At 32.0% G+C, this 16,691-nt stretch overlaps 2 protein-coding genes across 2 annotated transcripts in view; both read left to right on the plus strand.

The window, feature by feature from the left end:
* Positions 1-7,408, plus strand: part of LOTGIDRAFT_230381 (hypothetical protein) — a gene marked incomplete at its 5' end in the record, with an annotated part of 15,595 nt that extends 8,187 nt beyond the window's left edge. The window contains 12 exons of the mRNA XM_009048102.1: positions 880-970; positions 1,208-1,386; positions 2,194-2,358; positions 2,623-2,716; positions 2,891-2,989; positions 3,186-3,360; positions 3,685-3,767; positions 3,961-4,062; positions 5,412-5,535; positions 5,867-6,059; positions 6,778-6,920; positions 7,231-7,408. Coding sequence (XP_009046350.1) covers positions 880-970; positions 1,208-1,386; positions 2,194-2,358; positions 2,623-2,716; positions 2,891-2,989; positions 3,186-3,360; positions 3,685-3,767; positions 3,961-4,062; positions 5,412-5,535; positions 5,867-6,059; positions 6,778-6,920; positions 7,231-7,341 — 1,559 coding nt within the window. The 3' untranslated portion in view covers positions 7,342-7,408. The remainder of the gene's footprint in view (positions 1-879; positions 971-1,207; positions 1,387-2,193; positions 2,359-2,622; positions 2,717-2,890; positions 2,990-3,185; positions 3,361-3,684; positions 3,768-3,960; positions 4,063-5,411; positions 5,536-5,866; positions 6,060-6,777; positions 6,921-7,230) is intronic.
* A 2,192-nt stretch (positions 7,409-9,600) lies between these two features.
* Positions 9,601-15,631, plus strand: LOTGIDRAFT_156833 (hypothetical protein; the record flags this gene model as incomplete). The annotated part of the gene is made up of 9 exons (XM_009048103.1): positions 9,601-10,861; positions 11,671-11,867; positions 12,252-12,330; positions 12,494-12,584; positions 13,117-13,403; positions 13,941-14,108; positions 14,400-14,493; positions 14,905-15,003; positions 15,427-15,631. The coding sequence occupies 9 exons, from the start codon at positions 9,601-9,603 to the stop codon at positions 15,629-15,631; spliced, it is 2,481 nt and encodes an 826-aa protein (XP_009046351.1).
* Positions 15,632-16,691: the final 1,060 nt, after the last annotated feature.

Consider the following 16,691-nt stretch of genomic DNA (forward strand, 5'->3'; position numbering starts at 1 on the left):
AATTGAAAAATTTGATCGAAAAAAGTGAGCGACGAATTTTCGAATTTCGTAATTTTTTAAGTGCTATCAGGTCAGAAATTACAGGTATATTTTAAAAATGAAAATCCGAAGAAAATTGATGCAAAAATACGCCTTCTAGAGCCGATTTTCGACTTTTTGCACATGTTGAACTGTGGCACTTCCGGTTTTGCAAAAATGTTCCAATTTATACTTATGCACATCGTCGCCTATATAGAAGGTCTATGAAATTTGAAACGTACCTGCAACTAGTGCAGTCTAAGCTCAGGAAGGTGTGGACGAAAGAAAAAAAAAAAAAAAAAAAAAAAAAAAAAAAAAAAAAAAAAAAAGAATGGACATTTCGATAACAAACTGGGACTTTGCGGTAGCAAAGTCCCACAAAAAAAAGAATTGACATTTCGATAACAAACTGGGACTTTGCTGAAAGCAAAGTCCCACAATAAGATGCATTAACATATACTATAGACACGATTGGCAGGTTTTTTTTTTTTTTTGATGTTTCAAATGTTTTGATTTTGAATCAATAATCAAGCTTTTATCATGCATGGAATATGTAGTATTAGACTAATATTTGCCATTTTGCATCATAACTTATATGCATGTCTTCTTTAAAAGTTCCTTTATTGAACAGTTTGTTGAAAACATTCAAGTATGGTCTGCATGATATATGCATAACTGAATAACACATTGATTTATTTGCATAGCAGTTGCAAAAAAAAATCTTTTTTTTTCAACTGGTCGAAATTGCAATTTTTCAACTTGTTGCAAAAGTCAGTCATAATCTACTGGAGTCAAAATTCATTTGTGTTTGTTCTAATTATTGTATGATTACTTTGTCGAACCCAACTCTCTTCATTATAGCAACCATTGGAAACTTGGGTATATCAGTAACCTCAGTAGATATTAAAGACGTCAATAATATCAAGAACGATACCGCTGCTATTGTATCTTTGTGAGTAAATACTTTTATTTATTGTACGTTCCAATCATTTATCTTGGAAAGTCACAAAGCAGTAATTGTTATTTAAGTTATATGAATATGTTAGTGTAGAATTAAAGTAGTATAATGTGCAATATTTAGCTTGCTACGGTACTAAGAAAGTGGGTGCATACTTTTAATGGAGTTTCACATTCCATCCACATACATATCGTATTCATCTGATTGTGTATGTGGATATTCATCTTTCAGTGTAATATTGGGTTGTTTTGTTGCTTTATGTGTTATTGGTACCGTGTTAGAAATAAGGACAGAAAATACCACTGAAAAAAACAGTTCAGAGAGAAATACAAATGATCAACAAACAAATAACAAAGAGCATAATGGTATTCAATCTAGTGACAGAATTCAGAGGAAGAATTTCATTTCAGGTCAGTAAAAAAAGTATATGTATAATCTTCATAATCATTTCAGGTCAGTAAACATGTGTACATATATAATCTTCATAATAATCTTAACTGGTGATTTAAAAACAAGGGGTTGATCACAGACTTTGAACTTTCCGATATCAACCACCACTTCTATTTGAACAATTAAATAGTAAACAGATTTACATGGTATATATTCGTCTGGTATAACATCCATCGTCGTTTAAACTACAACTCATATAATATTCACTTGTGTGCTCAAATTGACGAAACAAACGTAAAAATGACATGTAGAAGCATGTTGATTGGCCGGTTTGAAAATCACGTGACACCAGGAATATTTATTATCTAGGTCCCTAATGCGAATGAAATACAGAAGAAATATGTTATAAATTTGGAATAAGGCTCGGTGTGTTTCCCTATTTTACACTTACCCATAATATTTGTCCACCCCTCGGACCTAATTGTGCACTGATTATTATGTTCAATCAAACATATATACTTTGATGCGTTGATAACATTGCGCCATTTTCATTTTCATTTTTCAAGATTAAAAACATTTTTTTCCATCCAAACCACCATCCGTTATGTGTTTAGTAGTCCTATTAAACGTCATTTTCATTGGTTTATCAAAGTAATCGAAAACGATCTGGAGTTCACCCTACAAGCATCATTTCTTGACTAGTGTTTTTTTTATCGATTTTTTTGGTCAGACACATCAGCTAAGTCATTTTTGACCAATGACATTCAGAAATATTAATTTTCAAATACATGTTCGTTTAATATTTTTCAAATCTTCCAATATTTTAGGTACGAAGAGACTGCTCCTGACATTTTCTGTGCGTAAAAATGGGCGAAATATTTTAAATAGTAAAGCACCGCCGGGTTCCCTCGGTTGTTTAAATGGTATCCGAGTGCTAAGTATTGTTTGGGTAATACTTAGTCATTTTATGGAAACACTTCTTAATCAAGTTGGTAGGTTATTTGTATTTAGCATATGCAATATTAGCACTATATCATTTCATTATCAAAGTAATTTGTTATATATTGTCCAAGAAGAATCCAGAAAAGCCTTCTTACTTTAGTTGGATGATTCGGTGAAATCTAATGCTCAACAAAAAGCACCGATAAACAATTATGTACATAAATATTGATTAACTAACAGTTTAACGACAAAGCACCATGAGCTGCATGATTATCAACAAATATAACATCATTTATTATATTACCTTTTATTAGAAAATAAGAAGGACTTCAAAGATCTTACCAGCACCTTTTGGTTTCAAGTTATTTATAATGGAACCCTAGCTGTTGATACTTTCTTTTTCTTGAGGTATTAATAATTATATTATATATTATATATATATATATAAGTTAAATTTTACTTTTAACGCCATAACAGCCAAATTAAGGCGCAATTTTTTAGTGATTCACTCGATACCTTGTATAGCCAAGCGTCATCAAGGTTGTTGGAAAATAAATACTTTGTTGTCTTGTAATTTTTCAGCGGGTTGTTAGTAGCCTATCAGTTTATAAGAGTTGTAAAGAAAACCAAGAGAATATCTGGAAAAGGAATGGGACTGTTTTATTTCCATCGATATTTCAGGTACGTTCTACAAACAATAATTCTACATGGTAAATAAAAATTTCACCCAATTTTCAGAACAATGTTTTATACCCAAAATGTAATTACAAGACCGAAACTGTCTGAAACATACAATAAAATGTAACAAACTGGTCGTTTTGAGATTCCTTTAACTCGCTTAAAATTCCATTTACATTTAACCCTATCTGTCTTCCAGGTTAACCCCCTTGTATATGATAGTGTTGATGATCTATACCAATATTGCACCTTATTTTACCGAAGGAGTTTTATCAAGTCCTTTGACTCAAAGCAGACCAGAAAATTGTAGGAAGTTTTGGTGGACTAATCTCCTATATATAAACAATCTATATCATTCTGGTCGTCAAGAAATGGTACGAGTATTAGAAAACTTAGTCCAACTCGGCAAAATGTCTATTATTACTTTGGAAAGGTATCATCGAAAGCAGTTTCTTTGTGCATTGAAATATAAAGTCGTTATCTGAAATTCTCAGTGTAGACTTACACTGCATAGCGTTGCCTGTGTTCATTAGCCAACATTTTTATGGAAGAGAATGACTCATGTCTACATTCCGGAATCATTTTCTTTGAGCTGCGCTGAAATGATAAATATATACCTAGGACCGACAAACCGCTTCTGAAACACATTCAGACCGACCACAGTGCTAATGTTGTATATTTGATATTTTATTATATAGTGTATGTTATGGAGTTGGTATTTAGCTAATGATATGCAGTTTTATATCATCAGTCCAATCATTGTGATACCACTATCATTGGGGTAGGTTTTAAACAGCCAACAAAATAGATTTTAATTATTGATTTAGATTACTGGTATATTTTGTTCGTGTCAACCAGAATTTAAAACCAGAATAAGAGATAAGACTTAAATAAGTCAATACAGCATAACCTCAAAAGAAATTCTGCAATATATTTGTATGTTAACTTCATATATTTTTTTTTTGTTATTATAGATACCATGTTATCGGATTTCTGTTATTATTTGGTATGGTTGCTGGTCAGATTATTTCAGGTGGTTATATTGGATGGAGTGTTGGTGATTCAGGTCTTGCTAAGTACGATCTATATAAAATATAGTCATGTATGCTTATTTTAGCAATGAGTTTTACGTTCTGCTTTTCCGTACTATACGTGGGCTAATGAAGACGGGATTGTAAAAAGATTTTCGAAATTTGTATATGTGTATCGGGGATTCTAATAGCATCAATTTGCACCATTCCAATTTTCAATCAGACGTCTAGAGTTCCTTCATTTCCACTAAGAAATAAACGTCACAATTAGTCGAAATCGTCAGTCGTATTTAATATTTTAGTCGTCGTCGATTTTCTTTTTTGAACTAGTTGAAAACTCTATGCAAGTAGTCGTCAGGATTTTACAATTCGCCGTCGAAAAATTTAATTGAAATTGAAATTAGATTTATATTTATTCACTACATAAATACATGTAACACCATGAAAATGAAAAAAATCCGATTACAGCTTGAAATTATTGGTATAATAAATTGTGATATTTGGTATTAACTGAAAATCACCATTTTGTATGTTAGGAATAGTTAAAAAAAATTTGACATTGCTATGAAATATGGGAAAAATTCTGCAGGTTGACGATGTTGAGATAACCCATGTTTATCAAAACATGCAAATACGGTGGTCGCGCATGTAAATTATTTATCATTTCCGGACATAGACTATAGTACATTTGCACGAATTTGGTTACTTGACTATTACTTTGTGATAGACAAACACAGAATGATTTTTTGGTTTGTAATTGTATTATAAATCATGGTGCTCACTACTTAAAACTATTTTTTAGCATAGCTTTCTGGGAAGTTAAATTTAAGTGTCTTAAATAGAAGGTGTCCTTTACTGATTTTGAATCAATAGTCAAGCTTTTATCATGCATGGAATATGTAGTATTAGACTGTTAGTTGCCATTTTGCATCATAAATTAAATGCATAACTATCTCCTTTAAAAGTTCCTTTATTGAACAGTTATCGGAATACATTCAAGTATGTTATGGATGTAATATACATACAATTATATAGTTAATATCTGAAAAGCATCTTTCATTTGTGACTGACTTCGGGATCTAGTCTAATCGCGAAATATGCTTTTATCACCTAAGGGCTTCGCGATTAGTGACGTCATCAAACACTTAGGAACCACAGAAAATTTTGGTGCAAATTGATGCTATCAGTGTCTTGGATACACATACACAATTTAGAAAACCTCTTTACAATCCCTTTAATGAAGTCAATTTTGACACGCATTGTGGGGATAATGTCATGACCAAGGTAAATTCAGATAATGCAATGGATAGTACCCTTTGATAGTGTATCATCGTCTGTAACGTAATTTAGCATAGAATAAAGTCTAGTGATAGATGCCATTTTATTCATTTCAGTTCCCATAGTAGTGAATTTTTCGAAGAGATTTATATTAAGCCATACGCTAGAATGGGGGTTTATGCTGTTGGTTTATTATTAGGATACATTATTACGAATGAAAAGAACATGAACATTTCAAAAGTAAGTTCCGACTCCTTTAAAGATGAACACATGTCGGCTGGTGATTCATAGTACTATCTCTTGCAACCAACTGAATGATCACCGACTGCCAACACTCTGACAAAAGATCCACTTTTTCCAGAGGGTAGAACATAAGCAACCCATTTCATCTGGCAACAAATGCAATTCTTCAGCCGTCGGTGTTCTCAGGTCGCCTTTATCAAGTTGATCAGATTCTTTTAGATGCCGCCAGCAATTTCTATCTGTTGCATCTACCTAGTGCATTTTTGTTCATTTCTTTATTACCTTACCTCGCAGAGTTCGTCCTTTTTTATTTCTACATTATTTTTAGGTGAAGTTATTAATCGGTACAGTTTTAACAGCAGCCTGTAGCATGTTGGTGACGTATTTAACCTATGATAAATATAAAGAAGATGGTGACGGATGGAACTCAGATGCTAATATTGCTTACGAAACTATGTTTAGACCAGTGTGGTCTTTGGTTTTATTTTGGTTAATATATGTTTGTCTAAGTGGATATGGAGGTAATAATTCTTAACAAGAGTAATGAGACAATGATTCTTGAAAGTTCGTCGTAAAGTTAATTCAAATGGACACTATCGGGGACAAGTTGTGTTAAAGCCATGCCTGTGTGTTACATTTCTTACTGTCAATTAGATTGGGTATAGTCTACATCATCACAAAAACCCTCTTTTGACCCAACCAATGGATCATATTGGCGGGACCAATCGGACGTTTTTACTGCTTTAGGACCGTTTCTCCCCAAGGATTGCTTTGGTTCCGATAGTACCCAATCGTTTCAATCAACGTGAGGCAGCGATCGCATCAGACGATTCAAACTTTCGAACTACGACCGTCTTTCAGTTAATTCTTCAGAAAACCGTTCTCATTCCCTCGTAAGCTCATTTTCGTCCACACTCGCGCGAAGCACTTTTTTCTCTCTTTTTTTCAATTTGTGAAGCGGTAACCTTCCCTGCTACCGTGCCAATGTTCAAAAGTGTTACAAATAGTAAGTCTAGCTCACTGGTTGATGAACTGACCGAGTCCTGAAGAGCCATCAATCAGTGTTTGTCATGAATATGAATCTAATATATGTGAAAATTTGATAAATTAAGCCACTAAATATTTTTAAATTAAGCCACTATGGGTCCATGAATTTTCAGCACAGTCGGTAGGTAATTGTAGAAAGCACTTGTCAGCATGAACATGGCTGTTTGGTAAACTACCATATTGGTTTTTTAGGTTTAATTAATACTATTTTATCATGGAATGTATGGATACCACTATCCAGAATAACTTATGCAGCTTACTTAGTTCATCTCATTATACTTTCATCATTTATGGCAGATTTAAGAAAGTTTGGTTACCTCAACATGTTTTATATAGTAAGTATAATCATTAACAGACCTCAAAAAACCACAACTTGCAGTGTGCATGGAGAATGATTTGATAATATTGTAACAGTTTTGAAGATCACGGGTAATTCGGACGTACAAAAACTCTGATTAAAACTTGGCACAATACTTGGACACTTTGACTTAAACTGTCATGCTAAAGAAATATTTCATCTTCTCGATATTGTTTTAAGGGAGATAATGCCACCATTCCAATAATTTAATAAAAGTTAATGTGCAATTTGTTCTTGGACTTATATCCACTCCGTATCATAACATATGTCTTGCTTTTTTATTTCAGGTTAACAACTATATCGGTATACTTGTTTTAACTTTTGGTGTTAGTTTTATTTTAACAATTTTAGTTGAATCACCATTTGTGGGATTAGAAAAGGTGTTGCTAAATCGATGAAACTTAACTTCATATTTATATTTCCCTCTATATTCCACTATTTATTATGTTAATAAAATTAATTCTCATACGCATTTATTGACCGCTTTCAATGTTTAGTCCAAATTATACCTACTTTCTCAACCATCTTTCATAACCAATTATGGAAAACCGCTCGTTGATTGACTCAAGGGAGGTTATTAGACGAGGACTAATATCAGCGGTTTATGAACCTTCAGAACTGAAAATGGGTTGTTCCAAGGCAGGGCAAGTGGTCATAGACTGTTTATTGTTTGTGGAAAAAATATGTAGAATGGGGGTATTTAACAAATGAAGGACAGTATATATTAAATAAGCAAGGTCATGTCACATAGTGAAAATTTTATGACCGTTTTTTATTCGATAAACAAAATTTCAAGCGGTTGATGCAATTTTAGTCGCTAGGCCAGGTAGAAAACTCAATTTTCTAGGAAATTTTGAAAAGGCTTTCAACAGTGGTTTGTATAGGAAATGTTTAATTTTTTTCTAAATATATTTCATTTTTTTTTCTGCTGGACTGTCATTTTTGTTCACTATTTTCTAGTTTTGTCTGCTGAATTATGAATTAATTCTACTATTTATTCATTATTGTTTGCTTAATAGCCATGTTTGGTTACTGTTTTCTATTTTTGTTTGCTGAATTATGATTTAATTCTATTTATTTTTTATTTTTTTTGCTGAATTATGATTTGATTCTATTTATTTTTTATTTTTGCTGAATTATGATTTAATTCTATTTATTTTTTATTTTTGCTGAATTATGATTTAATTCTATTTATTTTTTATTTTTGCTGAATTATGATTTAATTCTATTTATTTTTTATTTTTGCTGAATTATGATTTAATTCTATTTATCTTTTATTTTGCTGAATTATGATTTAATGCTACTTATTTTTCATTTTTGTTTGCTGAATTGTGATTTAATTCTATTTATTTTTTATTTTTGCTGAATTATGATTTAATTCTACTTATTTTTCATTTTTGTTTGCTGAATTATCATTATTTTTGTTTACAAGTTTTTTAAATAAGGAAACCAAAATAATATTTTTTAAACAAAAATAGAAAATAGTAATGAAAAATTGCGAAAACAAAAATGCAAAGCGAGTAGAATTAAATCATAATTCAGCAAACAAAAATGAAAAATAAGTAGAATTGAATCAAAATAAAAAAAATTAAGCATGTCCTAAACAAACCACCGTAATATTAAAATATTAAAAACTCTATCGTTGTTACAATGTTCATGGCCAAGTATTCCTGCGTAACTAAGTTTAGATAATGTTTTGTTATCGGCTGATTACGTACAATATTTTTTCAACCACTAACACTATAGTCACAACTTATCTATTTTTATACGCCCACATGGAAATGTGGACGTATATTGCCGTCCGTTCGTCCGTCCACATTTCTTGTGGGCGCGATAGAGGCTACAGCATACTTGGTATGCATTTATGTATTGAAGTGATCTCATTCAAGTTCGAAATTGGTAATAATCGGAAGAACGGAGTTATTGCCCTTGACTTAGTAAAAACGCGTCAAATTTGGTTTGTAGGCACGATAGAGACATACATCAGGAACTAAGCTGTAAATGACGCAAAACATGTTTATCATACATAAAAGTCAAATTTTAGATATTTGATCTGACTCTGTTCTGTGGATTAGAAAGCTGCAAGGAATGATTTCGTCACCATTTCATTATCAAAACGAGTCAAGTTTGTTCGTGTTTTCCAAGTGGAGTGAATGTTTAAGTGTTCGAAGGTACGAACTTGACTGTAAATTATCTCTGAAGATAAAAAATACATTTATCAGAGAATTTATCATTTGGTATTATCTGATATCGTTCGATAAGAAAACGTCCGAGTTTTCTTAACAATTTGTACGCTATAATATGTAGTAAAGACGTATTTCTTTTTTTTATAAGGTAATTTTTTATAAATATTTGTCTTTAGTTACAAGAAATTCATCTGAAATTCATTATATTCTGACTCATCGATGGATGCAATACACATCAAATCTAACCCTTTGATGAAGTAAGGGTCGCAATATTTTACCTACTGCCATCCGCCACTCAGCTCAGAGATTGTAAGGATTCAGTTTCTTGTACACTATGAACTGACATAACTCTTTCGTTTTTCAGTTATTATACAGAAAACAAGAACAATGAAGTTTAAGATAACGCTTGTTCTCTTGATTTGTATGATGGTCTTGAGAACAGTGTTGTCACTGGACAGTTCAACCACACAAATGCCATCAGGTCAAACCACAACTCTTTCAACATCAGTTGTTCCCAAAGGGGTAACAGTAACATCACTAACTACTGTAGCTCCAATATCTAAACAATCAACAGATGTAGCCCAAACACCAACAAAACCAAGAACTTCAACTGCAAAACCTAAAAAACCACTTGATATTTTTACAGTAATAAATGAACTTACAAGTAATGCTTCTATGACTAATGAAACGTTAGAGTATCTTGTTAATGTGATTGGAGACAAAAACAACAAGTTTCACGTGTTCCTGCCTACTTTACTTGCAATAGACACCAGAACTCCGATAGCATTATTAAAGAAGGTTCTAGTTCATCCAGACTATTCAGTGAAAATGTTAGATGCCTTAGCAAAAGATGTGACATTGGCTAAACTTGTGTTGAAACCCGTGTTTGATAAGTCTAATGATACTGCTGATATTCTATCAATGATCTTTTCATCTGAAAAACTGACTATAAAGTTGCTGGAAATGTTATCTGCAAAGCCTATGCTTTCCCAAATTGTGGTTGAAGGAATGGTTAAAAGAATTGATGTTGTGTTGTCATTACTGAGTAATTACAACCAATTGATCGGACAAATATTAAGTAAACCAGAAAATGTTGTTAGATTAATCGCCGTTGCTTTACAAGGAACTCCTCTTAAGGATTCCCTCATTGGAAAGTTTATGATTGATCCAGTAAATCAAGTGACTATCAGCAATTTGATTAAATTTATACAAGGAAGAAACGATTCTGGTGTGGAATTGCCGCCTATTTTTGTACCTGCAATTATTAGAAATCTACTGGCTAATACGCAACTTGGCAACTTTTTAACAGCACTGAAGACTGGTCAAATAAAAACGTTTCAACAGTTAATTGGTGCGATTCAAGGTATATCTCAGAACATTTCTGAAGTTCCTGAAGCAATATTCAAATCAGTGATCAATTTCTTTATTTCAAGAGGAAATGACAGCTTTAATTCCACGGATGCTAATAATGAACTGGTCTCAACTCTGTACAAAGATGCATTACATAACACGACCATCGGGAAACTGCTTGGTTCACTGGAAACAGGAAAGTTACCGAATATAGTCCAAATAACATCATTAGCTAAAGGCCTTGTCCAAAATCTTCACGAAGTACCAACAGTTTTAAAACAACTAACCGAATCATTAGAAGATAATCTACAGGATCAATGTGCTGTCGACTCATTGTTTTCTGCTGTAGGTTTGTTTCATCTGGAGTCCTGGGCTCTCAAATGTAAGTTATTTTGAATTGAAATATAGTCAGCATTGAATGTATCATCTAATTATTATGTCATAAATCTTCAATCTGATGTATTATATATTCAAACTAAAATCTAATCATCTAATTATTACATCATAAATCTTCAATCTGGTGTATTATATATATTCAAACTAAAATCTAATCATCTAATTATTATATCATAAATCTTCAATCTGGTGTATTATATATATTCAAACTAAAATCTAATCATCTAATTATTACATCATAAATCTTCAATCTGGTGTATTATATATATTCAAACTAAAATCTAATCATCTAATTATTATATCATAAATCTTCAATCTGGTGTATTATATATATTCAAACTAAAATCTAATTATCTAATTATTATATCATAAATCTTCAATCTGGTGTATTATATATTCAAACTAAAACCTAATCATCTAATGGTCATGGATTTACAATATGATTATTAAATCATAAGTATACAGTCTAATGTATAATCATCAATATAAAACATAACCTAATTATTATATCATAAATCTACAATCAATCGAAAAGTTATATCATAAATCTACAATTTGATTTATTATATCACAATTTTGCTATATCATCAAACTGTAATCTAATGTATCATATAAAATCAACTTGGTTTTAATTCACTAACCCTTTTGAATTACTGTAAACTGGTTTAAAAATCACCTAAAAAGACAATTATCAACGATCTAGACTCCTGTCTTCTGAGGAGCTTATTTATGAAATAAGATCGATGCCTTTGAAAAACTGAAGGCTGGACTAAACCTTTTGTTTGTTACTAATAGTTATTGATGCTAGTGGTAAACCAGAGAGAAGTATATTAAAAGGAAATATAGCATTTATGGGGGCTTACGATGAATGTACTGAAATAAGTCAACAAGTCACCAACAAACATGGCAGTCATCTGATTGAAGGTGGTTATTGTGAATTAGCTTTTACAATACCCGAAGCTTTCTTCAATACCTTTGCCAAATCTGCAGCTGTAAGTAAGATCATTGTTACATAACTTGATTTGAATTGCTTGACTCAAATTTAATTCATGTTTGAATGATAAAAAAACAAATATCAAAATCTTCTTTTAGAATAGTACATAATTTCTAGAACCATCCGAAGATCTTGCATAATTGCCGTTTCAGTTGCCGATCAAGAGTTATTTGTCTTGTCCAGTCTCATACTTTCAGATCAGAACAACAAAGTTCCATGAGTTATTTTTAAATTCCGACCATGTAGCTCTGAGAGAGAAAGAACATAATATGCATGCAACAGTTCATAAACTATGTCTTATAGCACAAGTGAAGCCTTATATAATGCTTCCTACTAGAACTTTGATTCAGATCAAAAGAAATGTATTTTGATTTTATTGTAGCATATAGAAGGAGTATCGCATGATCTCAGATTAGATTTATGCTTACCTAAATCATGTCGTGAAGAAATGGTAAACAGAAGTAAGTATATGAAATTATTTATCATATTAAAGTTTCGTCAATTACGTCATTAGATGCCGCTTGTATTTCAGTGGAATGCATTTGCTGCTTAACAGCGTCAATGTTTATGTTTTTTATCACATTGACTTGACATACAGTGCAATGATATATATTTAATTTGTAGCTCTGGTAAATCTTTTGGGAGTTGGTCTGTCAACGATACATTGCAAAGAAGACAAATCATTGAAAGGAGACACGGGTGCATATGTGGCTCTGTAAGTTTCTTTTATAAAGCAAGAACATAATATCATATACTGGTTTCAACCATCTTCTTACTTTGTTTTATTACGGGTTTGGTTTTGCATTCCGGATCGTTAGTACTTTTAAAAAAAAAAATATTACATCGATTACAACTATCTCTTAGTCTTACTTTATGTTACGTACATGTAGTTTATTCCGATAAACACGTATTCATTTTGTAAATCATTTTACATGTACATGTGTATCAATTTATTGATTTCATCTATCGCCTTACCTTACTTCTTCGATACATATTTATAGTACTCGTATATTCATTTTGTATTTCGTTGTATAAAGATGCTTCATAGTTATCTTCTATATCGTTGTATAAAGATGCCTTATGATCATTTTGTATATCGTTGTATAAACATGCTTCATAGTTATCTTGTATATCGTTGTATAAAGATGCTTTATGATCATTTTGTATATCGTTGTATAAACATTTTTCATATTCATTTTACCTTATCTAATTCCCACCTATAATTGTCAATTCTATTTCTTTTCCAGAGCAGTATTCGGTTTTCTTGGATTTCTATGTATCCTTGGAACGGCATATGACATTTATTTTTCCCTAAAGAAGGTGAAGGGTGACGAGGATGATAATGAAGATGTAGATGAGGTTGTACACCATGAAAGTGAAAAGAATGGACATGTTGGTCCTGTTTTATTGCTTACCAAATTTACGGGTTCTGAAGAGGATGGACTGCCACAAGTGGAAAAAGGAGGAGAGTATAAAATCCATGATGAAATTCAGGCAAAACACAAGTTAGATAGCAGTTTTAGAGCCAAACCTGGTAATATCAGATCCATTTTCACAATGTCACGCTTTTACGAAATTCGTCTCATACCTTGACAGAAATAGCCACCTTTCTTGTGCCATTGAAGATAACAACAGCGGTTTGATAGGATTGTGTGCTAACGAATACAGACAGAGCTCGCGAAAGAAAGTCTAAACACCATAAGCCATAATGTTCACAGGCTTTCTGTTGCGGTCTCTGACAGACTGTATTCACTTGCGTACAATCCAATCAAATCGATTCTGTGTAGTTATTACAGCCAAGGTTTCAGACGAAGTTCGTATTAGCTTGACATTGTGTTTCAGCTCATATTTGTTTTAATTGAATACATTCGACTATACTCACGATTGGTCTAATGAGGACCGATTTTCGTCTGAGAAATGATCTGAACGGTTGACACAACATCAGTTCCCTTAATTTCTTGAAACATTCAGTTTTGAACCTTTTAAATTGTATGAGTTCTAATACAGATTTAAAAACCAATTTCCCAAAATCCCATATCTCATGCGTTAACTATTTTAAACCCAATTTCAGTTGAAGCTAACAGATTTTTTATGGCTTTTTCAATCCGGGCCAATGCAAAGAAGATATTAAACGCTTCTCAACCAAAAGGCAGTTTGACCTGCCTGAACGGAATAAGAGTCATCAGCATGTCTTGGATTATCATAGGTCATATACTTACAACCTTTAACACAACAGTAGGTGAGTGAAATTTTTTATCATATTATTTATTGATATCTTTTATTTATTTAATATTTTAATATCATTTTTTACTTACGTTATCATATTCAGTAGATAACAAATTATTCAGTTGTTGAATATAATGTCCATGCATCTGTTTGGCCATACTTTACTTGCACTTTAGGCGTACTAGATGCTTACTGAGCACAGTTCCGACCAAACTGATCGGTAAATGTAGTTATATCACATGCTTAAATTTTATATTCAAGTTCTCATAATTATCTAATCATGCTGCAATTGCGTCTGTTACAGAAAATTCAACAGAAGCCCTTGAGTTTATTGAAACATTTTCCTTTCAAATCATGTTGAATGCACCATTAGCAGTTGATACCTTCTTTATATTAAGGTAACCTTCAATGAATCTTATTGAAAAAAAAACAATTTTTCAAGGGAAATATAAAACAGAGTAATGGCGTCAAGTCAAATTTTTCAATTTACAAATGAAAAGAATAAAATACTTTTCTGCAGTCGGTTGGACTAAGGAAGACGGACAACGCCATGATATTGGTCAGTGTGGGAAATATTGCCAGGGCAGCGGCGTTAAGTCAATATTTTTCGATTTACAACTTTCGAGGGATCTTTAACGTTAAATTAACTCTGTAGGTCTATTCTATTGTCCAAAAGGCTAATAGATAGTCACAGTTAAATAACAGTTGTTGTTATTAGAAATGATTGTGTTTTGTAATGTTGAATAGATTAGGCCTAGACACCTATATACTAGGCATGATGCTCAAACAAATTCTCATATATTTTGCAGTGGATTACTTGTTTGTTATTTATTTGTGAAAGAAATTGATAAAACTGGAAAAATTAAATTACAACACATGTTTATGTACTACTTTCATCGAATTTGGAGGTAATTAAGTATACTTTAGTAAGGTACCTTACATTTTTATGCCTATCAACACTACTATAAAGGACACTATGTATTACATCATGTAAATTCAATGGCAAATATAGTAAGGGCTGAATATATATATGCCTTAGGCACTTGGCAGAATAGTAATAGATTAATAACACCCCAAGGTTACTAAAGTTCATCCATATCAAAACAGTAGCTTCCATCGCATTTTAAAGACAAATCGTGCGCTACGCCTTTTTGTGTCAAGGGCAAGGACAGACGTATGATCATGTAATGTACATATACAATTTGTTTGTTGTTTGATATGGAAATTTGAGTTTTTCAAATCATGGCGTCCATAGAAACATCATAATTTTAAGGCTTGTTTATCACATCATATAGAGTGTAGAATCATCAGATCTGTTTTCAAAATTTCAGATTAACTCCATTGTATGCCTTGGTGTTATTATTCTACACCTGCTTGAGTCAATATCTAGCCAGTGGACCATTCGACGATGAACATCCTCTTTATAGAGAAAATTGTCGAAAATATTGGTGGAGAAATCTTCTTTATATTAACACTTTGTTTGATACAAAGGAAATGGTAATATCTCTATTTACAACCTTCCTTGTTCCCGTTTGAAGACCGTGTTCCGTGTAATTCCAGAACAAAAACTGACCGATTCACAAACTTAAACTAAATAACCTCTTTTAATCCCCCTCAAAATAGAAAGGTTCCGATTAAATATGGTAATTATTGCGATGTTATGAACAATATCTAACTTTCGTCTGCAGTGACTTGCTTAGAAGGAAATAATTTTCATTGAGGCAACACGTGTCTGGTTTTATTGATAAAACCTGTGTTGAAATTCTGATATAGCTACTTCCATCGGAATGCGAATTTGTGTAACTCATCGTTTGTATGTTGAGTGTATTGTTCTTTACGACCATTTGGAAAGGAAATGAAATGGGTTTTTTAATTATAGCTTCTGCAACTCTTTACAGCATTGTTCAGGTGGATAATTCTGAATCAGAAATGAAGTTCTGAACAATGCCTTCTCTGGTCTGCACATAAATCTCCAAATTCTAGTTCATAACACAATAAAGTAATATTATTATCAAAGACCGGATGCAATAAATAATTCTTAGATGAAGTTGTTTTGTTTCAGTGCATGTTATGGTCATGGTATTTGTCACATGATATGATATTTTACATTGTATCACCATTAGTAATAGTACCATTAGCTCTTGGGTTAGTATGTACCAATTAACTTTAATACCAATACCCCCTGAGTTAATATGAAATAGTAACTTTACATCTTGGTTTCATATAAAATGATTAGTTACGGTGCCATTAGTCTATGTTCTACAGTAAAAGTAAGTGATTTAAATTGGCTACAGAAACGAGAATTGTTGAGATCAAATCCGGTGACAGTTGCCAGACTTTTTGATCAAGATTTAAGCTGTTTTTAAGAAATGTATTGTTATCAGATGCAAGTATGATAATTATTTATAGTACAGTGTGCCATTATCTCTAGGTCTAGTACAAGCTAGAGCTACAGCCCCATTATACTTAGGTTTGTATATGATAATCATTATATCTATATTATAATTATATATGAAATCATTATTATATTTTCAGGTTTAAGATAATCGGATTTGTTCTTATAATTTGTATGGTATGTATCCATATCACAACCTAT

Source organism: Lottia gigantea, assembly GCF_000327385.1.
Source record: "Lottia gigantea unplaced genomic scaffold LOTGIsca_12, whole genome shotgun sequence".
NCBI lineage: Eukaryota > Metazoa > Mollusca > Gastropoda > Lottiidae > Lottia > Lottia gigantea.